The sequence below is a fragment of the Pogona vitticeps genome, chromosome 3 (genome assembly GCF_051106095.1).
Source record: "Pogona vitticeps strain Pit_001003342236 chromosome 3, PviZW2.1, whole genome shotgun sequence".
NCBI lineage: Eukaryota > Metazoa > Chordata > Lepidosauria > Squamata > Agamidae > Pogona > Pogona vitticeps.
The window spans coordinates 255,927,223-255,951,867 of NC_135785.1; the positions used below are offsets into that span (position 1 = coordinate 255,927,223).

The window sequence follows — 24,645 nt, forward strand, 5'->3', positions numbered from 1 at the left end:
TGAAGATGGTGGGCCCAAGAGAAAGGCCTCCCCTGATTATCTTAATGTGGAATTTTCCCCATGAGTTGTAACTTTGAAACACAGAGGCTGAAATCCAGTAGTAAATTGTATCTAGAATAGGTCCTTTGAAGAAATGGAACTTACAGGGGTGTGGATTCACTAAATCCCATTTCATTCAATGGGGCTCCTCTGGTTGAGGCTTAAAGTTGGGCTTTGTCCAGAGTCATCTTTAAGCAATGGTGACACAGCTCATGTGATGTAATGCTTGGATGATTAGACTCGGAACTTAGAGAATCCAGGTTTCAAACCCACTGTGCCTTGAAACTCACTGGGAGACCTTGGGCTACTCACTCTGCATCAGCCTGCTTTACCTCACAGGGTTGTTCTGGGCATAGAGTCACACTCTATGGCTTTTGGGCACAGATAGATCAGTCTTGAATTTGGAAGTCACAATGGATTACCGCATAATGAAAGTACAGAGAGTTCTGTTTTTCAAAAAAAACAAAAACAAAAATCTGTTCCCTTGATCCCCTGAAGCCATTATTGCTGCAGGATTTTGTCATTATTGTATGGGCTTTTCTTTAATACAGAAAGATGGAGTTACCCACCCTCTCTGTCAAATGTACCATCGGATTGCTGGGTGAAAGTTGCATGATTCTGTCCCGAATAGTTACCGGTAGTTATAAGGATACACTCAGTTCCAGGTTCTTGTGGACATGGCTGATGGCTATTATTAGCTTCTTTCATATATTGCCCCAGTCTCTTTGATGTCAAACTGTGAGAAAGCAGTGACATTTCCCCCGCTCCTCCCCAGAAGCAAAAATAAAATCATGTGAACACATTTGTTATTCCCTTTGGGGGTCATTTTTCTTGTTCACTCATGAAAGCCCACATAAAGCCAGCTTGCATCTGAATTATGAATGATTGAAAAGCACTTCCTCAAAAGCTCAGCTCCAGTTGGCTTGTGAATAACATCGTGAAGAAAAGAAAAAGTTTAAGTAAAATGACAAAAGAAAAGAGCACCAAAGAGGGAGTGATTGCTCACTGAAGGTGCCCCATCTCTCATTTTTACAGCCAATGTGTAGCACTATATCTGCACAAATTTCAACTTTGCCAGAAGAAATGCAGAAGAGAAAAATGGCATGGCTTAGTGTTAGAGTCTGGGCTTACACACAGAAGGTCCCAGGGCAAGTGGAACCAGAAAGGCTATGCAGTAGAATTACAGAGATCCACAGAGGATGATTGCTTCAAGTTCTCTGGAGTCCACCCCTTCCTCATTAACTGGCACTTATCACCTTGCCAACAAAGGTCCACATAGTCAAAGCTATGGTTTTTCCTGTAGTGATGTATGGAAGTGAGAGCAGGACCATAAAGAAGGCTGACTGCTGAAGAATTGATGCTTTTGAATTGTGGTGCTGGAGGAGGCATTTGAGAGTCCCCTGGACTGCAAGGAGAACAAACCTATCCATTTTGAAGGAAATAAACCCTGAGTGCTCACTGGAAGGACAGATCCTGAAGCTGAGGCTCCAATATTTTGGCCATCTCATGAGAAGAGAAGACTCCCTAGAAAGACCATGATGTTGGGAAAGTGTGAAGGAAAGAGGAGAAGGGGACGACAGAGGACGAGATGGTTGGAGAGGGTCATCAAAGCAACCAACATGAATTTGACTCAACTCCGGGAAGACAGGAGGGCCTGGCGTGCTCTGGTCCATGAGGTCACGAAGAGTCAGACATGACTAAACAACAACAACAACAAAGTCTTAATAACTCACCAAGAGACATTTGCAAGAGAAAGAATTTAAAAAATTACTTACATTTGCTTGAAATTACATTTAGCGTATATGCTGCTTTCTTTCTGTGTACATACATATCCACCGAAAACAAACAGCAACCTACCAACAGACTAAAGAGAGGGAAAGAAACACTTAGCAGAGAGGCAGGGCTCCCTTTGAAATGAAAGGTTGGAAGGAACAATTGGTTTGTGTTGGCTAGACAAACAATCATTCTCGACCAGAAAATTCCCTCCCGGTCACACAAGTCACAGACAGCATGCGAGGTTGCAATTGAAACTCTAACAAAAGATTCCAGCCTGAACTCCAGGAGAATGGCTGCCGGGCAGTGTCAATAACACTGAACTGGATGGACCCATGAACTGATTCAGCATAAAGCAGCTTCCTACGCTTTCTGACTTTGAAGTTGGCACCCCTGACTGGGTTGCCATTTCATTACAGCAAACTTAGGGGCTCTGTCTCTAAACAAGCGTAAACAAGCCAGGGAGAGGGAAGGAAAAATATTATTGTCCAATATGAGTTGGGAGAAAAGGAACATTATTTTCCTAATTGTCCAGAATAAAAGCATGAATTAACACATGGGAATTTGCATATATATCATCTTTCAGTGCGACAAGAGACCCGAAATAAAGAGGGTGGGCTAATTTGTTCAGTCGCTTTCTTGATCTGCCGATGGGCCACCCAGAATGCCATGTGAAAAGCTCATTAGATCCTTGGACTAACAACATACCATTTTAATTATGTAAGCTGCTTCGCAGTGTTTCATTGTCTTCAGCCTGCAGAATCAATGTTTCATCCAATTTCTGTACTTCACTGAAAATATATAAAATGGAAATTTCAGGGGAAACCTGAGGAAGCAGCCAAAATTAGCCCAGCTCTGAGGTCGACGGCAAAGTTCCTGGGTAGCAGGGTTAATTTGGAGCAGTGTTTATGCATTCACAGGCTCATATGCAATAAGCGGCAGAAAAAGGAACTCAATTTTTTTTTTGAAAATACATGTTGTTACATCTATGGGAGGTGTCAGTAAACTGCAATGCTATGCATATTTATTTATTTTAACTACTACTTATTAATTCATTGTTGTTATGTGCCATTAAGTCACCTCCGACTTATGGTGACCCTATGAATGAGCAATCTCCAGGACTTTCTTTCCTCAACAGCCCTGCTCAGCTGCTATAGACTCAAGCTTGTGGCTTCCTTTCAGGAGCCAGTCCATCTCCTATTGGGTCTTCCTCTTTTCCTGCTGCCTTCCACCTTTCCCAACATTATTGTCTTATCCAGAGAATCCTGCATCCTCATAAGGTGCCCAAAGGAAGACGGACTCGGTTTCATCATTTTTTGCCTCTAGAGATAGTTCAGGTTTGTTTTGTTCTAGGACCCACTTGTTTATCTTTCTGGCAGTCCAGGGTATCAAGCTTTCCTCCAGCACCGCATATCAATGAATCCAATTTTTCTTTCTTGTCCAGATTTTGCACCCACAAGTGATATAAACCATACATAACCACAACTTTTTAAATTGTATTTTAATATTATTGCATTTTTAGCTGCCTGTCTTTTAAATTCATGTTGTAACCAGCCTGGACCCTGTAAGATCTACTTGTCCTTCTGTCTGTCTAAAGAGACAAATGGTGTGAATGCATAGGGAAACAGATCACATTTTGGACGGCTTGCAGAGTTATCTGGGGTGATCTATTTCCGGGTGCTCACACAGTGTACAGGGAATGGTGTTCTAGCGCAACCCTGTTCCATGAAGCTACTGCTTTTGGAGGCTGGGCTGGAGTAATTCCCTGGCAGACAGAAAAGTCACTTTGAGGGAGCTGCTCCCATTAAAGCAGCCCTTTCTGGTGCAATTCGAGGTGCTCCCTTTTCATTGCATCCAAAGAGAAAAAGATCATACACAGCTTATTCCTGAATGGGTATGTACAGGATCAGGCTATTAAATGTCAACCATTCTATGTACTGTTAGGTAGATTTGCCCACTTCTGACTCCATCATCTTTACCTGTTCCTTCACAGTAGAGCAAACCAGTGTTAATTAGCAGATTCTGATCTAATCTTTATGTTCTAGTCCCTTCCAGGATGGGTGCCAGCTGCACTTAAGTTCTTGAGCCACGGACCAGATTACGTCGATATGTGTATCCCCACTTCTTAACCTCCGCCAGTTCAGAAAGAGGTTAGAAGACATTTTTGTCCTTCCACATCCAACAAGCATCTCTACCCTGCTGTCAGAGTAAAAGCAATGACTCTACTGGCTGGCAATGTTGGCTTTTCTATACATTTTCCACTCATCCACCCCAATATGATCTACCCTGATTGCGTTCCGGTCAGGGCTGTTTATCAGAGCTTAGGCTACCTGGCTACCCAAAATCCTTTTAGCTGGGGATCTGAATTAATGAACTCAGGACTTTCTGTATGGGAAGGTTTCTGTGCATTCCACCACAAAATGGTGGGCTCCCTTGCCATCTTCAGTTCCACAAAGCAAGTGTTTACTTCCACGCTCCCCCCGCCCTCCCATATTATGAACTCATCAAGTCCAGCTATGGAAGGCATCACACAGGATCGCTGGCAACACATTATTTCTGGCTCCTTCTAACAATACCCTCTGAAGTGCAATGACTACATTGCTGTTACTCATCCATTGTTTTGCAGGATCCAGATGTTTTCCTTCAAGCTACTGCTTCTGTTGTGGGGAGATGCCTGGCTGGGAAAATAATAGCTTTCTCCATAACGATATAGCAGCATGAATCCTGAATTCTAGATGCTCTACCTGTGAGGTTCCCATAAGCATCCGTTTGCCAATGTGGAAACAGAGTTCTAGACTACAGATAAGTCTTATCTGATACTCGTATGAGATCATTAAAGGAGTTTAGTGTGTATTTCATGCTCCATCATGTCTAATGCAACAGTACTGTTCCATGCTTGGCTTAAGCGTGATAAAATAAACATATTTGGCTATGTGTGTTCTGTTTTAAAATGTTGTTTTGGTTACAGTTTCTTTCATCTGCCAAGTACTGCATAGTTTCTCTTTTCCCTTTCCCACAAAAAAAGGGGGGCACATTGTACTTCTGACGTGGTCCAGGACTGTGCTGGCAACACTTCAGCTATGCCAACAAGAATAAGGAATACAGTCAGCAGCCCTGTTTTTAACTGTTTAAAACAAGTCACAGACACATAACAGGCCAGTCAACGCCAACCCTCCCTATATAATGTATAGGGAAATGAGGGCCTTCAAGAGCAAATTAAAGACCTAACTCTACAGGCGAGCCTTCCTAACAGTCATCACTTACTGTTGTTTTGTTGTTGTTGTTGTTTTGGGCCCCATCTTTTAATGTATGTATGTTTGCATTTGTGTGTGTGTGTGTGTGTGTGTGTGTGTGTGTGTGTGTGTGTGTGTGTGTGTGTGTGTGTGTGTGTGTGTTTATAGATATAGATATAGATGGGCAGTATGCAAGTCAAATAAATAAATAAATAAATACATAAATACATAAATACATAAATGTGTTGAGTGTTTCCCTGTACTTATCATTTGGGTTTTAAGATTAGCTGGAATCAATCAGAAGCAGAACAAGGATGTGTCACTGGAGACGAATGTTTTGTACAGACAATTGCTTTGTAGAATAAAGAGAAGGCTCGTAATTTTAAAGGCGGAGAGATTTGTGGCTAACTATGTGACATAATCTCCGTAGAACTAGCAGTCTCTGAATTCCTTGAGCTGAAACAGCTGGTAAAAGGAACAAAATGCCATAATAATCAGGCACATGGATCCCGGGGCCACAGTGGGAGCCAGTGCAGCTGGTAAGATTTTACAGTTTGAAAGCATAGGTAAATAAAATCTAGTTTCCAACGATCCTACGGATCTTCCTTGCTAATTTTTGTTGTGGATAGTGGCATCTGTAAAAAGAAAAGAAGATTCAGTTCTACTTTTGGGAAAGGCTACCGATTACCACCAATTTCTTTTCCTCTCCAGTTCTCTATCTCAAAAGTGAAACTTTGCAAGCATAGCCCATTCCTGAAGATTTCCCCGCTGGCTGAGCGAAACCAGATTCTGTATAGGAGTTATAGGAGGAGAGTACATTCTATTGGCAGTGCACATGCGCAGATGTTCATCTCTGTGACTTTTAAATACACCTTGCCGTGCCTGCCACTTAATACACTGCAAGTGAGGAGATATGTTTTGAACAGTGATAGCTTAACACCACACAACAGTTGTGTTTTTCTTATGTCTTTTAACACTGTTGATTTCCAGACCCCAGGATACAGGGTGGCTACCTATCAGAAAATCAGTCATCCTGGCCTGCTCTTGCTACAGCTTTAAAATGTTTGGATGTGCAAAAATCTGTAAGTAGGATTTCCTGCCACATAGAGATAAAATATTAATGCACACACTAATGTTTGCGCATGGAGGTGCAAAGACAGGGGACCATTAAAAAGCCAGCAATTTACAAGTGTCTGTCTACCACTCTAACATACCTAAGAGTCTTGAGGAATGTGGCTTCCTCTGGCCCTGCTTTATTTATCATTTAAGATGTTTACCTCCTGCCTTTGTGACACATCAATACTATAAGAGTGGGTAACACAAGACAAAAATTAAGTGAATGTAATTCTCTTAATTCAATTCACTTCCAAGGAATTCAAACTGAAACAGTGAATCCTACATGTTAATTGAAATGGCAAGAGTGATGGGACAACCCATAAAATGAATAACTGGAGTTATCCAATTCTTTAGTTGTATTTACCTGGCTCCAAAAAGACAAAGTTGGGGACATGCAAATGCCTTTCTTTGGCACCGTCCCAGAGCCTGGATATACTATTTTTCTCGGATACAACCCTGAGAATCCTTGGGAGTTACAATCCAAAAACAAAAAACAAAAAAAACCACTATGTTTATGAAGTCTGGTGTCATCGTGAAAGCTGCTGTGTCTCCGATAATTCTGTGCCGTCAAGTCAATTCTGACTTAAGGTGGCATTTTCAGGAATTTCTAGGTAGAAAGAATTGGTTTATCACCCCCTTTTTCTGGGGGGGTCTCCAAGGACTGTGGAGCTTGCTCAAGGCTACCCAGGCTGGCTCTTCTGGAAGGCAGAGTAGGGTATTGAACTCGCAGCCTCTGACTCTGCAACCAGAAACTGAACTCACCAAGCTGTCCAGCCTAGCCTGCAGACAGACATATCATTTCTCAATCAGCAAGCACCTATAAGCACCTGCTGTTGACATAGACCTGTGGGAAATGTCTAATAAGCCAGTTTTTTTCTACATGTAGTTTCATTTTGTTTTGTTAATTTTTAATGGCATTTTTTAAAAAAATGCAGCACTTTAGCAATAATACCCAATGTCATAAATTTACTTGAATGATAAACTCTCTGTAAATATTGTTCAAACTTTGCACAGAAAGAATAAAACTCTCCCATTGATTCACCTGGCATCCAGGAGGTGTGAGAGAAATTGGAGGGGGAGGGTTTGGCTCTCAATTTTTCTGTGTTAATTTTTTTCCAATCCTCTCCCCTCCCCACTTACTTTCAGACTCCGTTCCACCCTTGACATTAATTTACATCTGTTTCCATTTCTGTGCAGTGGCTTGCTGCTGTGAATCTACTACTGTTTTAGGAGGAGAGCCATATATGCTGCCTGCAACTTTGTTGAAGATATAAATGCATCATTTCCATCTTCCATGTTGTCTTCTCATCATGCCTTTCTATTTAACCTTAAAGGGAGGAGGACCAAACGACAGCTTAATAACGCACTGGCAACAGGTAACAATCAACCAACTTAACTTGCCAATTAAAGTTGGATCAATATAAATAAAAAAATTCTCAGTCTATGTATTAAACATTTAATAGAAGCTACGTTCCCATTCCAGGCTTCAAAATGGCCAACAAATCATTGGTGGCAGCACATTAACATTCTGACATGATTTTTGTATCTTCAAAAAATGAGGTCGCTATTTTCCAGGCTACTATCAACCATCAATAATACTTAACATTTATACAATCTATTTCAAGTGTTCCAAGTGCTTCAGGGCATAATATTATCTGCTGAAAGAAGAGTTTTGTAGCATGGCCAGTGTGTCATATTGTCAGTGGTGAAATTCAGGGCTGGCACAATGTAGTTTGCTGCCTGAGATTGGGCAATAAATTCCATGCACACCCCATGCCCTGGGCAGACTAACACGCCTTAGTACCCAAAAACCAGACAAAATGTTTTGGTCTGTGAGAAAGAAGATCTCCCAGAAACTTCTCCTCATTTTAAGCCACTCATATCATTCCATTGATAGGTGAGAACAGACCAAAATATGAACTCTTTTCTCTTTACATAATAATGTAGGAAGCTTTACTTTATACCAAACTGCACCTTCAGCCCATCGAGCCTAATCTCATCACAGTTGACTGCAAACAGTCCGCCGCATTTTCAGGCATCGTTTATATATTTATTTATCGGATTTCTATCCTGCCCACCAAGACCAAAGGTCTACTCTGGGAGGTTCCTTCTTATTGTTTGTTGTGGGTTTTTGGGCTGTTTGGAGAAAACCTCTAGAACACGGCCAAACAGCCCAAAAAACCCACAACAACCATCAGATCCTGGCCATGAAAGCCTTCAAGAATACCTTCCTTCTTCTTCTTTGCTAGTCTCTGGTATTTACTGATAGTCTCCCATTCAAGTACTAACCAGATATGGCCCAACTTAGCAGCCACAGTCAGATGAGATAGGCATGCTCAATGTCATGTTCCTTTATCTTCCCTACCTCCTTTCCTTCTTCAACCTGGAAGTGGCCCAAAATTACAGTATGCAGATCCCTCTTGCCAGCCAGCTCGACGTATTTCACTTGCAGAAAGCTTTTGAAATTAGGCCAAAGTCTGCAGTCTGCCCGCTCCTGCTTTAGCGTGACACTGCTCATGGACATAATTGCAAGAACAAGCTTACTGCAGAATTTATGGGGCCTAGCAGGGGGAAAAGAAAGAGCATAATAAGATGCAGAAGATGACTGAAAGCCAGCCAAGGCATCTGGAAATGGGTGTGCTCGTGGTGAGAGCAGCTGAGTATAATAGATAATAATGACAGGTTTTTGAGTTTGCAGAAGGGAACAAGCAAAGGGAAGATTCTCAACCCATGTGCTACTGTAGAACCTTTGCATATCCTGGGGTCTTGGCCATGTATCTAAGGGTAGCCAAGATCTCTGTCAGGTGCCCTGCCATCATTTCAAACTCTGTGGAACTTTTAACCATAAGCATTGAAGTTTCCTCCTCTTTCACATTCCACAAATACTTCCCCTTGAACCTCTCTCCATCAGGGTGCAGTGGTTAAACTGCAGTGCAGCCAAAACTCTGCTCACAACTGGGGATTCTACCCCAGGTAGCTAGCTCAAGATTGACTTAACCTTCCATCCTTCTAAAAGTTGGTAAACTGAGTACCCAGCTTGCTAGGGATAGGCACAATTTTTTGCCTGTACAATTAAATTGTAAACCGCCCTGAGAGTACTTTTAAGTGCTACAAGGCGGTATCTAAGCAGCACATTTTGTTTCTCTATTACAACACATGATCCATTAATTTCCGTTGGGATGATTCACACCCAACAAGCCTCCACTTGGATATCTAGGGTTACCACATGCGTATAATCTTTGCCATGTGGTGGGTGTTTCTGTTTTTAATAATAATGTGGAGGTTTAGACAGGCACAGTGTCCTAGAGCTATAAGTCTCAGTTTATGATGTTTGAAATGCTGGTTTAGAAATTTAGTCAAGTCCCACACAGTGCATGAGAACCAGTGTGACAGAATACATAGTGTCAAAGGGTGATTTATTTATTCATCTATTGCCATCCACGCACTCATCTTTTACTTTATGCAGTAGTCAAAAATTATCCTCAAAGGCAGTGGTGCAGGAATCCCTGCCCTGCCTCTTTATCTAAGTGGGTGGTTGCTGGAGGAGGCAGAGGAGGGAAGCCTGCACTCCTGCTGGTTTGGGTTGAATGCCCAAAGAGGAGGAGAAGAGCAGTGTGCACCAGCTGGTGAGTGGGGAATCCCAGCGGTGGAAGGGAAAGTGTGGTGCCCTGTGGTGCTAGTCTGACGAACTGGCACGAACCTCCAAACTGAGGTTCATACCCATCTCTATTCCCCCCCCCCTTTTTGTATTGTACTAACAAAAGCAATAATGCCTATTCTCTCTCCAGAGGCAAGGCACCCCACCCCAACATTGTAGGGGCTTTGTGTAATCTCGACCTTCAGAGCCCTGTGGAGTTGTGATTAAACTGCAGTACTACGGTCACGCCTCTGCTCACAACCTGAGTTCAGTCTTGAACGGTTCAGGTAGCCTGTTCAAGGTTGTTTCAGCCTTCCATCCTTCTCAAGTCTGTAAAAAGTGTATCCAGCTCTGAGGGGGTCCAAAGTGTTAATTGTATAATTATGTTGTATTCCATCCAGAGGGTGTTCTAGCAATATGGGGCGGTATACAAGTAAAAAAACAACAATGACAAGAGCATGCTGTTAGGATAGAATTTGAAGAATTAGAATAGGTGGCCAATCTGTTAACAATAGTTAATCTTAATAGGAAATCTCTGTTCTCATTCTGCTAAAGAAGCTCATATTGAACTGCATTGGCCATATTGACTGTTTCATTAAAAAACATTATTCATTTCATCTCCAAGGTTTTACCACTTCCTTTTCATTGGCTTTGTGAAAGATATATGTAAGAGGAACAGTTCAACATAACAATTCTTCTTTGAAATAACTTTGTGAAGCTTGAGGTCAAGAAGAGAGACGTTTTTCTATCTAGCCACTTAAAGCCTTGCTCTGTGTGGTGCAAAACCCAGTCTTTACAAGTGTTATTTTTGAAACTCAGTATGCAGTCTGGCAGTGACAGGATATATATACAAGTATATAAAAGCAATGCCATATTGTCCCAAAACTTTTTTTGGTCTTGATTTCTCACAGGTCTGTAATTTGTGCAAATACACAGAATGTGCCACAGTGAGCAGTTTCTCCAAGCGCTTCGCCCGACGTCATCAATTGAAGGAACACATTTGCAGAATACAGTACTTATTTTCACATGTTTGAAGGCATTTTGGTCGATGAAAATACACGTTATTCGATGACTCCCGCTTTTATTTTTGAGTTCCCTCATGGGCCAGGCTGGACATTGTGTTTATTATTTGAAATAAAATTTGTTTGTTTGTTTGTTTGTTTAATGGGCTACTGAAGCCAAGCAGGTATCATCTCCACCACGTCGACTCTGAGGCGACGAGACAGGTCAGGTGAGATTTCCCGAAAGTCCTTCTTTCCCACCCAGGGAGGTGGAGGAGGGCGTGGCGATGACGTAACGCGGCCCCAGGAAGGCGCCGGGGGGGGGTGGAGACATACGTCGGGTAGAGGCGAAAGGACCAAAGTCACGTGGCCACTCCCAGTCGATGTCATCACCGCCCGTCCTCCTTGTTACGTGAAGGGAGGGAGGGAGAGCTGGGGGGGGGGAGGAAAGGGAGGAAGGGCGGGGCAAAGCCAAGCGAGGGCCGGAGAAGAAGATTGGCGGCGACGTCACGTCACGTGGCGGAGGGGAGGGGAAGGGCGTGGTCCTAAGGGGCGGGGCGGGACACGGCAGGTCACGTGGGTGGGGGCTGGGAACGAAAGGAGAGTTTAAGAGAGGAGGAGGGGGGAAAAGATGGCACCCGTCACGTGACCCTGGCTCTGAGAGGCTTCGCCGGCCGCCATTTTCCTGCAGTGACCCAGGGTGTGAATGTGTGTGTGTTTGTGAGGGAGAGGCAGAGGGTGGAAAGAAGGACGGAAGGAAGAGAGGGGGACGCTCTGGTGGTGTCGGCGGCGGCGGCTCCCGAGTGGCGGATGCGAGCCAGGAGGCCCCGGCAGTTACTGGGCGGGGAAGGAGGCTGAAGGAGGCCGCCCCTTTCCCGGGTGACAGGCCCGGCCCTTCCGGGAAGGCGGAGCGCAGAGCGCTGGGCGTCTCTCAGCCTCGGTGGCGGCGTTGTCGGGTCCAGCGCCGGGACCGCCCTCCCTCTCTTTCTCTCCTTCCTTCCCTCCTTCCTTCCCTTCTCCCCTCCTCCTCCTCCTCCTCCTCTCCTTCCTCCTCCTCTCCCGGCCCCAGCGCCCGGGAACCACCACCACCAGCGGCCGCCGCCGTCGTCGTCTCCGTCGTGAGGGCTCGGCGTGTCTGGGCACCATGTCTGGCCAGAGCCTGACCGACCGCATCACGGCGGCGCAGCACAGCGTGACCGGCTCGGCCGTGTCCAAGACGGTCTGCAAGGCCACCACGCACGAGGTGATGGGCCCCAAGAAGAAGCATCTCGACTGTGAGTCAGGGCAGAACCCCCCCTTGCCCGTTATTCCCTCCTCCTCCTCTTCTCCCCCCCCCCAAATACAACCCCATTCTGTAATCTTTCTTCCCCCCCCCCCGCACCGTTTTATCTATGAGGTCCTTTAATTCCAAACCTCTTAATACAGAAAACTGGGTGTTTTCCCATGTCCGGAATTCCTTTTTCTCTCTCCCCGTTTCTCTTCCAACTCCTTTGGTAACTACATTAGTAACTGTTTCTTTAAAATGTGTTCTTGCTTTGGCATACCCTTCAGGTTTTCCCGTTCTTGTTTTTTTTTAAAATACAATTCTACTTGACTCTCTCCTTTTCTTATTTTCTTTCTCTCCCCAACTCTATTTTCGTTTTCATTGCCTCTCTTCCTGTGAAACTTCTTTTCCTCCAGTTCTCTTCCTCCATCATCTCCTATACACTCAAAACTTTGGTGTTCCCTCGCTTTAAATGCCTGTCGAAAGGTTTTTTTTTTTAAATCAGGGTGGAGAACATTGGCCTTTGGGGGTTGGCCAAGGAATAGGTGGCCTTCTCATAGGATCCTGAACCTTTGTTCTGAACCAGGGCCTCTTTGTGAAAAAAAAATATTTCCAGTTTTAAGACAATATTCTATTCCAAAAGAATTTATACTCCTTCTTTCCTTACTCGCCTAAATATCCCCCTGATCTTTTGCTGGCTATCTCACTGCTCCTTTGATTTCTGTATGCTGGCTATCTAATGTTTACTTTTGTAGTTCCCAGATGTTCTTAAATTCCAGATGTTTAACAAGGGGAACTGGTACTCTTTTTGACACGTTGAAAAAAAACTCAATGGTTTATAGTAGTTAGTAAAGACTACCGTTTGATTGAAGTGGACTACTGTTATATCAAACCGAGTGTTTTGTCTTCCCAGCTTCATTAGTACACAAGAAACAAAATAGTTTCAAAAATGAAGTGTGCTCTTTGAAATTGCTCACTAGCTTATTAATAAAGTCAACTCAAGGTTGCAGTACCAATAGCCACAGGTATAATTTTTGAGAGTGACACCAAATTGTCCATTACCATTTATTTCTGAATGGCAGCTTCACTATTTGTAATCTGCATCTGTTCCATAACATTGGCCTCTTGCTCCTGATTTTGTACTTTTTAAATAAAGTTAGCTTCCTGCTGAAATTAATCCTTGTCTGCTATTTGGTTTATGGCGCCAGTGACAATAATTTACCACTCTTTTTTTGCTGTGTCTTGAACTTGGCTACTCATCTTCAGCAAATGTTACTCAAGAAAAGAGGTTGACACTGTTTATTGATGTTGCCTTTAGCAAAGCATGGAAGGCTTTGAACTCTGCATCCCTTGAGTCAGGCTTCTGTAATTGCAAAAAGATTTTGAGATATTAAGGTAGATTTAAAACACAGTTATATCTTTGAGACAGTTATGTAATAAAGAATATTAAATAATGTTTTGGAAGGTAAAGGTCCTTTTCTCATTTACCCCCACCATCACAAAAGTTTATCAGCATTCATTTGTCTGTTTTGTGTAGCATATATCTGTTAGCTTAAGCCCACCTTTCTTTTGGGTGTTGATATCTACATGAATGACCTTGTCTGTAGTTATAAATCTAAATTGCTGTGCTCTTTTTGTGGGACTTGGAAAATGATTATTTCAGAATGTGAAACATCAAGATGCTCATCTTGGCATCTCTTGTTAAAATCTGGAATTGTTAGTCTAATAATTGGCTACCATATGAGTCTTGAATATTTGTGGGTCCAGTAATGTGTCTGTTTTAGATCTGTCACCCATTGTGGAAGCAGTGGAACTTTAGCTTGGGTTTAGTTTTCCGTCCTTGGGGAATCTACTAATTTGGGACTATATCGGCATTAATATTTGATAACATTTATTGTGCAGTGGGGCTTGAAGAAAAAAAGCTTATCTATAAAAAGTTTTTAAGGGCTGCCCTGCGAGCATCTTTTTCATCCTCCTTTGCTTCCCATCCCTTATAATAAGCTGCTGCTTTGAGGTACTGTGTTCTTCTTATAATGATGCTGGATTGTAATTCAGTGCAGAAACCAGTAATGTGTGCATGGTGAAAGTAGCTATGAGGACTTCTGGTACTGTAACCAGTACAGAAATAAAAGGGTTGGAAGGGAATCTTAATAGTAGGGAGTTCCTAATACTGTAGTCTTAAAGGTACTGTATAAGTTTTAATGAGTGACTTTGAGGAGCATCAAAGGGCAGTAGCTTTTAATTCTGATAGTCAGGACTGAATATGTTTTATCTTTCGGTTGGAATCCAATACAGTATTTTGTAGAGCTTAGCATTCTGAGAAACTTAGCTTTAATTCTCAAAAATGCAACAAGTAACTTTTAACATTCAAGTTAAAGCTCAAATTTGGAATTGACTGCAACTTGTATGTTGTTTCCTTCCTTCATCAATTTCCTTTTAATTTCCTATTTCTTCCAAAAATTGTAACAAGTGAGTCTGAAACAGATTGTTATGAAATGGACTATTTTGTTCTGATATTCTAGGTACAATATTTAGATATCCTTGGCACAGTTCTAGAATATTTATAGAACACACAGCTGAATTTGCTATCAACAGTAGAGTCTGCTGGACTAGTACTGGGAGTTTCAGGCAAACTGACTTGCTAATACAGTATTTGATACTTGGCTTGACAATACTATTTCACATATATCTAAATAGCAGGTGCAGGAAATGTGTTTTGAAAAATTCCTCTGGGAACCTTTTCTGTGATTTGTAAGAGAAGAAAGCATAGGTCTTTTCATTCGTTTTGAACACTGCTCTTTTGCAGCCAGAGAGAATTCCAACTTGATTGCATTATAGACATATTTCTAGAGCTGGTCTGTACTTCTGCACTGCAAGGAGTTAGCTTATTTGATCCCTTGTGATGTGGCGGTAGAGGATAAATGGTTGTTTACTCTTGTGTGTTTGCAATACCCACTGGAGCTACTGAAGAACTCACTTACCATTGGAATAATGACCTTGTGTTGCATGGCAGAATATTCCTATTGAGAGGGCGTAGCAGATGGATCTTATTTCTATGGAAGACCTGACCACCATATGTAGTGTCAGGTAGGAATTTTCAGGAAGATGTGATCATTCAGTGACTTGATGAGTGAAGCATGTGGCTTGGCTAGCTTGAGTACTTGGGAGCTCTTTCATGCTGCTGACTCATGAATATGATGCAGTTGTACTTTGCTTCTGGTACACTGTGGCCTGATTTGTTTAGGGTGATATGTGGCAGGCTGGTGAAATATATCTAACTTCCAGTAGGGAATTTAAGTGAATGGCTTTTTGGTTGCCCTTCAACTTCCCCCCAAAAGCCTTTAAAAAAAATATTCCATTCATAAATAGCATTGGTAAAAAGGACTCCTAGGCTATTTGTTACATAAGCGAAGTGAACTTGGATTCTGAGTTCACTTCTTGGTGTCTGTCTTATGGTGTCTCTGGTAGTTGGTTCATGTACTGAAGGGTGTCCTAAATATTCCTATGTCCATTGCTGATGCACTTCAGGGCAGGAATTAGTTTTATTGGGTCGGTCTTATGCTAGAATTAGGCTGGATGAACTCCTAGACTCCATTGTTCATTCAGTAAAAAGAGACAGTGTTTGCAGTTCTCTATCTTACAGCTATGCATGTATTTCTTTCACATCAGGGAAAACTCTAGATCTTTAGCGTGGAATTCGAAGCCCACCTTGACTTGGATGAGCAAGTTGGATCTTGCAAGCTTTTCTTGCACCCAGATAATAAACTTTAGCATTTTTTTCCAAGAGTGCTGAGATCATGAAGTTGAAGGAGAAACATCTGGGATTAGAATGCTGTAGGCTTCAAAAACTACCAAACAATGTTATTTCCTGTGATTGATCTACTTCCTTTCTGTTGGCAGAATGTGGATACTGAATGGCTAATCCCTAAATTGACAACAGTCATTTGGTACCAGCGGTAGTGCAGCTTTCCTGTAATGCCTTTTACCATATGTTCTGCTGCCTCTGGAATTGTGGGATGGAAACATTCCTCTATTTCAATCTTTCGTAATACTAAGCACCTTATTTTTCTTTCTCCAGTTCAATACATTGTTAATAGATAATGGAATAAAAATGTAGAATGCATGCACAATATATGCTTAATTTATCTATGTCTCAGTTATAATTGTTTTATGAGTTAGAGTGGAAAAGAGGATCTCATTCTGGAAGGAAGAAAAGCTTTTGCTGAGAGAGGGTTCTGGCAGAGGCAGTCACTCTGACATGATGGTACTGCTTCTGCAGGACTATGTACTGCTTGGCCTAGATTTGAATTGTATAATTTGGATACTGTTGCTGAAATGTAGAGGGCTTGTATAACTTCAGACCTCACAAACTTTGACACTAACATTGCTACAAATACTTGATCTGAAGCTTTTAAAGGTCTTTTTTATGTGCTGGATCTGATATTTCTTATGCAGAATTGTAAATGCTAATATTAAGCCTCTAATATAGAATGAGTTTAGATATTCTGTCTGAAGGGATTTTAGAACTCTGGGACTGTTTTTTAGCTTGGTTAGTCACTTGGTTAGGCCCATAGAATCAGTGGGAATGTGATGAATCAATGCCTCTGAAAGCTCCATTGATTCAAATGGACTTACTCTAGTTGTGATTTATTGTGGCGAAGTCACCATTAAAATAGGCCCTTTTGAATGAATGGAATTTATGAAAGAGTTAACTCACCAAATTCCCACTGACTCAGTGGACTCTTATGTGACTTACTATGATAAGCTATAGGATTTCAATCATAGTGTTTCAATATTTGGTATGACCACGTATGCCTGAGAATCAGTCTGCACAGACCTCATGCTGAAAGATGTCTTAAATATTCCATTTCTGATTGATGTTCTTGCCAGGTGATAATTGTTAGGTCTTTCTCACAGTAGAACCTACGCTTAATCAGTTTCTAGGCTGAATTGCCAGTGCCAATGCAGAAGGACAGTACTTTGCTGTCTAGAACAAAGCAGTACTTTGAAAGCAACATACAGAGAGATACAGCTGAAATAGAATGTGAAGTGTGAGTGAGGGGATGTATTCCAACAGCTGAACTGTTTCTCAGTTGATTAATACATGGCAGTTTATATTAAGGCAGAAGCATTATGGGGGGAATGTACTGTTTCATGAAAACATAGCATCATGTAAAATCTTATATTCTTGGTAATATAATTAAGGTAGCTTTGGTATTGGGCTCAGTATGACTTGGTGGAGAGTACTGTGTTAGGAAGAAAGTTCCTGAATTATTATCCCGGATTAAAAGTCTGTTGTGACAATATAGGTTTGGCAGGATGCTTTCATGGGTGTCAATACTATGGGGAAACCTGAAATAATATGTATCTCTTGCTTGTAGTGGCAAACATGTTATGTAATTGTAACTTTGACACCAAACTTAAGCATGTTCCTTATCTGTCACTTTGAATCTTTTGCAAGCTATGAAGCAATCTGCATATAATACATGTACAAATATAGCCTGCTATTGGTGTGATTCCAAACCATTCCTGTTTGCCACCCAAGGGAAATCCATTTGAGTAGTGGATTTATTGATACCTGACAGGTTACTGTGCGAATCAGTTTCCTGTTTGAATAAAGCTCGATGTTTCCAAGAATGCACATAACTAAATTGTTCTGCAGATTTGGTGCACTGATTTGTGTAGGCTCTGGCAACAAGATTTCTGTGCTATAATCTCATTGCTTCATTAGTACATAGTGGCTAAAACCCAGTGGTAAGTTGCAAGTAGAGTAGGCCCATTGAATCATGGAATTTACATCTGGAGGGTACAGTTTGGTGAAGGGCTGAGGAGGGGGGGCATTTTTAATTTAGGTAAAATATTTTACCTCACCTTTTTCCTAAGAAAGGACCTAAGGCAGGTTACATAATTAAAACACACTATTAAAGCTAAAAGCAGTGAATTATTAAAATATTAAACAAATTAATAACATTACATTAAGAATGTTAAGTAAAACATTACAAAAACAGATTTAGAGGCAACAAAATGCAAACCATGTTGTTTTAAAGCCTCTCATAGACAGTCAGCTAAGGAAAAGTCTGTCTGAAGAGCAAAGTGACAGCAAAGATGGAGCTAACCTGGCCTTCCATGGGAGTAAGTTCCAGAGTTTAGGAGCAGCAACAGAGAAGGCTCTCTCCCCTTTCTCTACCAAATGCACCCATGAGGATTGTGGGACAGAAGCTCCTCTTCTGATATACCTAGTCAGGCTCATAGAGGGAGATATCGTCATCAAGATGCTTGGACCAAACCACATAGGGCTTTATAAGATAGAACCAACACCTTGAATTGTGCCCAGAAATGGATTGGCAGTCAGTGCTATAATGGGGGGGGGGTTTATGTTATCCCTGTGACAAACCCCAGTTAACACCCAGCTGCAGCATTTTGGACCGGCTGATGTTTCCAAGCACTTTCCAAAGGAAGTCCCACATAGACCATGTTACAGTAATCCAGCTGAGATCTAACTAAGGCACATGTTACTTTACCCAGGTCGGACCTCTCCAGGAACAGGTACAGCTGGTGTACTAGTTTTAACTGTGTAAAGACACTTCTGAACACTACTGAAACCTGAACATCTACGGTAGATTCAGAGATGAATTGAGAAGTACACCTAAATTGCACATGCTAACTGCAAATTCCATGCATTGCTAGAATTGGGGTGCTTGAGCCCAAAAGTCACCATGGCTTGTTCTTGGTAGACTGTGAGGCATGCCTTTAGTATTACTTTAGTATGGTACAGTGGGCCACAAGTTACCCGCTTTTACCAGGCATGTAGAGGTTCACGGTTAATAAAAGAACTGTGAGGTTGTATGGTCATGGATGTCTGACAAGGCAAAGGGTGCACCCCTAGAATCCTATCTCTGTTTATTGCCTAAATGTATACAGACAAATCTACTTTGTTGTTATAGTGCACACACAGATTATGATAATGTGCTGTTATGTAGCTTTGCCTTATAGGAAATTTCCTATGAATGCTCTTTAAGTTTGGTGCTTGCAGCATGTAGAGAACTAACTTTCTTGTATCATTCTGATATGTTGACAATATTTCTTCAGGTCAGCTAGCAATTTTGAGACTAATAAATTCTGTAAATCACTGCTTTGTGTTGTTCTAAACTGGGGTTTCCAAACTTTTGACCTTGAGGGCTACACTGGATATTTCCCACATCTTTGAGGGCCAAAGGAACAGGAACGTACACACGCACCTGCCGTCACGCCTGCATGCATGCATGCCCATACCCCACCCACATTCCTGACACACGCACCCTGTGTGTATGGGCTGAAGGAAACAGGCTGGATAAAAGGGCGAAGTGGGCCATAGTTTGGAGACCTGTGTTCTAAACATTTGATACTTTGTTAATGATGAAAAGAACCTCAGTGTGCATTCTAATTAGAAAATTACTCTACAGTATTCACTTCCAGTACTAGATTATTTCTTTTGCAAATCTTATATGTTAAGATTTTGCAACATGCAATTTAACCCTGTTTATTATGCTCAATTAAGACATTTTGCACTGTGCTTACTGTAAAAATGCAAGGAGGAGAGTGTGCTGATGGGAATTGGCATACTTCCCTCATATATTATTTTAAAATAGTTCAAGTAAAAAGGCTGTAGCTAGAATAGAAGTAGATTTCCAGTGTCATGCTTAGCAAAAACTGTTATGTCTGGAAATTTCTGTAATCAATATTTGGTGGCTCTTAATATTCTAGCAGTACAAATCTTGTTCTGTTCTTTATTGATCAGTTAACATCCTCTAATACATAATAATCAAACCTGAGCCTTGTAAGTGCACATATGTCAGTGACAAAGGCATTTGTGCAGTGTGATTTTTCTAGTTTTAGAACCTGTTTAAGCTACTTAGTACTGTTCTGACAAGTATTTACATGCATATAATAGATACATGGCTGAGATATTAATTTTAACCTGGATCATCTCAGAAACTATAATTCCATGACAGCAGATGAAATTTCTTGCTTTGTTTTTCTAGTATCCAAAATGCACCCTTTTGGGTTAACAAGGCATGTTTAAACTCCCTACCCCACCCCACCCTATTTCTGGCTGAATTGCACTTCTCTGGCTTTTCATATGATAATCATTTGTACCTGGAAAAAGAGAGGAGATTTGTTATCCAATGGCTAGTTGCCAATGATAAGCCATAATTCTGCAGATCCTTCTTTCATGGTGCCTAAATATGTCAATTTCCTATGCTTAGGTTTTTTCTTTTTCGAGAAAGTACTATTTAGAAGACAGTCGACCTTCATTCCAATGTTGGTTGGTATCTGAAATATCTAATAGGTCAGTTCCAATTTGAGAGCATGCAACTAACTAAAGTCATAAGATCAGGGCAGAGCAGAATGCATCTTTCTTAATTGTAGGCATCATGATGAACCAGGACAAGTGGATCCAAAACTCTCAAAGATTTATTTTTGAATTTTATATATTCATATTTTTTGCCACTTTCACTGTAAATTATCTGATCCCTACCATATGTGAAGGCATTGAGATTTTATGCATTATATAAGGGCATCGAAAATGAAATTATGTATTGCTTTATGTCTTTTAAGTAGTTTAGAGTTAAAGTATTTTTGCTTAGATTTTCTAATTCCCATACATATGTTAGGATTAATAGCTGCTTAGCTTGCAGGGTGGATTTGACTTAAATCAAATTGATTTAAATCATGATTTAAATTTTTTAAAAATCATATATTTGATTATTTAAATCAAATTTTAAAATGTAAATCATAATTTAAATCAATTTGATTTTAAAACATTATTGATCTTTATTCACCCTGCTTGGGGCTGGGGGCAAGGAAAAGGTGGTTTTACGGTCCGTGATGAAGCTCACTAAGTGTTCTAAATTAAACAAGATTACCCTTTGTTACTTTAGAATCATACTAACTTTCGCATCCAGAGATGCTTATTTCTTATATTTCAGAGGATTTGTGCTTTAATTCTAATTTGAGATGCATAGGTATTTAGTCTGCAACTCGAGGGACAAGGAATACTTAGTTGTTCGCAACTATTGAACCATGCAACTATGTATTCAGGTCATTCCTGGTCAAATAAGATTGTAGGCAATCCTTTTTGCAGCTTTGTTATGTGTTGAAGGTGATTGTAGTGGATACTGTAGCACTGAAATGTGAGTATGTGGCATATGTTATATAGAATCATGATGAAAGCATGTGTACTTCACTGGTGACTCCTTAAGTCATTTTCATCTAGTCTCAACCTAGTTTTCTTCAGTAAAAAGGAAACTTGAGTACTAGAACCTAGAGCTCACTGTCAAATATGGAGACTTCAGGTAGAGCTTTTGCCATTGCTAATGTAGCTCTCATCAGCCCTACCCAGCAGCAAGAAATATTAGGAGCTTTCATCCAGTAATATCTGAACAGTTGCACATTCCCCATCCCCAATCTGAATGTACATAGAAATGGGCACTTTTTATTCGTATCATGGGGATATCAACTGTAACACCACAGGCCCAGCTCCCTCTCCCCAAACCTGCCAGGTCCACTCTCCAGGCTCTGCGTGGCACAGTGCTCCTCTGTTGTTGTTGTTGTTGTTGCTGCTGCTGCTGCTGCTGCTGTTGTTTCTGTTGTAGGAGGACCATGGCTGGTGTTTCTCTACCTCCCTGCACAGTGTACCACTGCAGCAGGGAGGGCAAGTAACCTTGTCATTCTGTTGATTGGCTGTGCAAGAAGGCAGGGAAGAACAAGCTGGTCTTCTTTCGTGATTGGCACACTGAGGAGCCCTGCGCCAAGCCCAGTAAGTGGACCTGGCTAGTTCTGGGGGAAGGTATGAGACTGGTTTACATTCATATCCCCAGAATACAAATATAAAATGCCCATGTCTGTTTGTAGGTAACTAGTTCCTGGAAAAGCATCTCAGTTTTAAAACACATAATGTCAAAACCAGATATTTTTTCTGTGGTGGTCATTTTATTTAAAGTATTCTCCTTCGTGCATGAGACCCCAAATAGTACAAGTTTACTGTTCATAAAAATTTAGATGCCATGCAACATGCGCAGTATATAAAATAAAAATAATCACAACAGTGTAGAGTTTTGTCATGTCTTGTTATGAAATAATGGCCACTGGTCTCATCACCTCCTGGCAAATAGAAGGGGAAGATATGAAGGCAGTGACAGATTTTACTTTCTTGAGATCCTTGATCACTATAGATGGTGACGGCAGCCGTGAAATTGAAAGACGCCAGCTTCTTGGGAAGAAAGCGATGACAAACCTAGACAGCATATTAAAAAGCAGAGACATCACCTTGCTGACAAAGGTGCGCATAGTCAAAGCTATGGTTTTTCCAGTAGCGATGTATGGAAGTGAGAGCTGGACCATAAAGAAGGCTGACTGCTGAAGAATTGATGCTTTTGAGTTGTGGTGCTGGAGGAGACTCTTGAGCGTCCTCTGGATTGCAAAGAGTACAAACCTATCCATTTTGAAGGAGATCAACCTCGAGGGCTCACTGGAAGGACAGATCCTGAAGCTGAGGCTCCAATACTTCGGCCATCTCATGAGAAGAGAAGACTCCCTGGAAAAGACCCTGATGTTGAGAAAGTGTGAAGGCAAGAGGAGAGGGGGATGACAGAGGATGAGATGGTTGGACAGTGTCACCGAAGCGACCAACATGAATTTGACCCAATTCTGGAAGACAGTGGAAGACAGGAGGGCCTGGCATGCTCTGGTCCATGGCGTCACGAAGAGTTGGACACAACTCAACAACTAAGCAACAACAAAAGTATAAATTAGCTCCTAAAAGAGTGGATCACTTGAATGAGCAGGTTGGTAGCTTTGTCTTCTGTAGTCACTTTTGTAAAATTAAAGTTAAGCATTAACTAGAACGGGTACATGAATACATGACCTTTTAGACTGAAGCCTATGGATTTTTAGTTAAATAGGTTACTGATTGCTTGGGGTCTTCTAGAGCAGAGTTTTCAGATTGTGCCATCCCATCAATGATGCCCTTGCCTAAGATTGAATAGTAATCCTTCTATGGTTAGGAAAACAAAAAATACCAAAGCACAGTATTTCATGAACTAATATAACCCTGTTCAAATAGATGAGGCAACTTTGTGACTTGTGACACATATTCCTGATGTTTCTTTTCTTTTCCACTGCACTTGGTTTCTATTTTTGTAAAGTTTTTATTATTTACGTTATTGTATGTATGTATACTTTTATTACCTGATATTAGCCGCCTAGAGTGGTCCTGAGTTGGCTAGATGGGCGGGATATAAATAAAATAAATAATAATAATAATATTTGTTTCATGATAGCAAAGCTCCTTCAATGTGCAATGTGATAAATTCTTAATGCTTATTGTGGTTTCCTGGTTGTTCTGTTTGGTGAATTAGCAGATGATTTGAGTTTAGCATAGTTCTTACGGCTACCTGGATATGATTAAGATGCTGCTGTGGAGCAAGGCATGCTGTTTTGTAAGCTTACTAGTACAATTCTTCCTTGAAATTATAGTTTGATTTTTTTTTTATGTATTTAATTGTTGCCTAAGCTTGGAGTTTTACCTGTCGAGTGCTATCCCAAATGCTAGTATTTTGGTACACAGTACTTTTGCAGTATGCTTAGCCTAATTACATTGCCAGAATTTTGTTTCAAGATGATGCCAGAGTGGAAGTTTAAGTGACCATAAGCTGCTGTTTGTGCTTTGCAGCCAACTGAGAAAAGCCTTGCCAGTAATCACTGGTTCATAAGAAGTGTTCTGGCTGTAAAACATTTTCTTCACTTAAGCGTCTATGTACCAAGTCCCTGAAATGTGACTATGCCAGCTATGACACATTGAATGACTTGCTGAATCTTGATAGGCAGAGTCACTGCCATACTATTGTTGGAAGTGATGAGATCTCCTTTTTCAGAAGCAAATCAAAATATTTTTCTAGAAAACTATACAAAGGTTTGTGGTTCTTCTAAATACCTTGGCGAAATCAATGTTGACCAATAATCAGTGTAGAAGAGCTTCCATATGCTTGTGACAACAATAGGAGGATTTACAGGATTGTGTCATCTTTTACTAAAGATGATATTTTCTAGAAACCTGAACAATAAATTGTATCTTTCACAAGATAACATCATATATTGAAGTTTATCTTCACATTAATTAAAAGAGTAAACTTCTTTTGTTGTATCTCTGTTTTCAACTATACCTATGCCATTGGCTTAAAAGAAGCTATTTGTAGTTTATTCAGAAAGGAGTGAAATATAAACAGCAATACATAGTGGCACTGTAAGGTTTACGTTGTCATTTGAAACACTTGTGGTTTGATATAATTCATGGAATATTATACACAGACCCACTATATGAAATTCAAAGCTTTATTTGTCACCCACAGCATTTCCCAACCCATTCATTGTGCACTACCTGTGTGCAGTGCTAGATACTGCCTGTACAAACATGCTTTCTCTTAACACTCAGTGTCTTGCTTTTAACATGAACAATATAAGTGATTCTAAATTCTGAAGTCTGTCTTTGTTTTGAATTTAGCTATGAAATAAAAAGTATGGTGTGCAAACAAAAAAATCCTG

The 24,645-nt window shown here is 41.1% G+C and overlaps 1 protein-coding gene across 10 annotated transcripts in view; it reads left to right on the forward strand.

Annotated features, from left to right (window-relative positions):
• The first annotated feature begins 11,691 nt into the window (after positions 1 to 11,691).
• PICALM (phosphatidylinositol binding clathrin assembly protein) overlaps positions 11,692 to 24,645 on the forward strand; it is an 83,802-nt gene continuing 70,848 nt past the window's right edge. For 9 of the 10 annotated variants that reach the window (XM_072993539.2, XM_072993538.2, XM_078390176.1 and 6 more), the window contains exon 1: positions 11,721 to 12,073. In XM_072993539.2, the coding sequence (XP_072849640.2) occupies positions 11,944 to 12,073 (130 nt within the window). In that variant the 5' untranslated portion in view covers positions 11,721 to 11,943. Of the gene's footprint in view, positions 12,074 to 24,645 lie in introns of all 10 variants that reach the window. The other variant, XM_072993537.2, reaches the window with a different exon arrangement.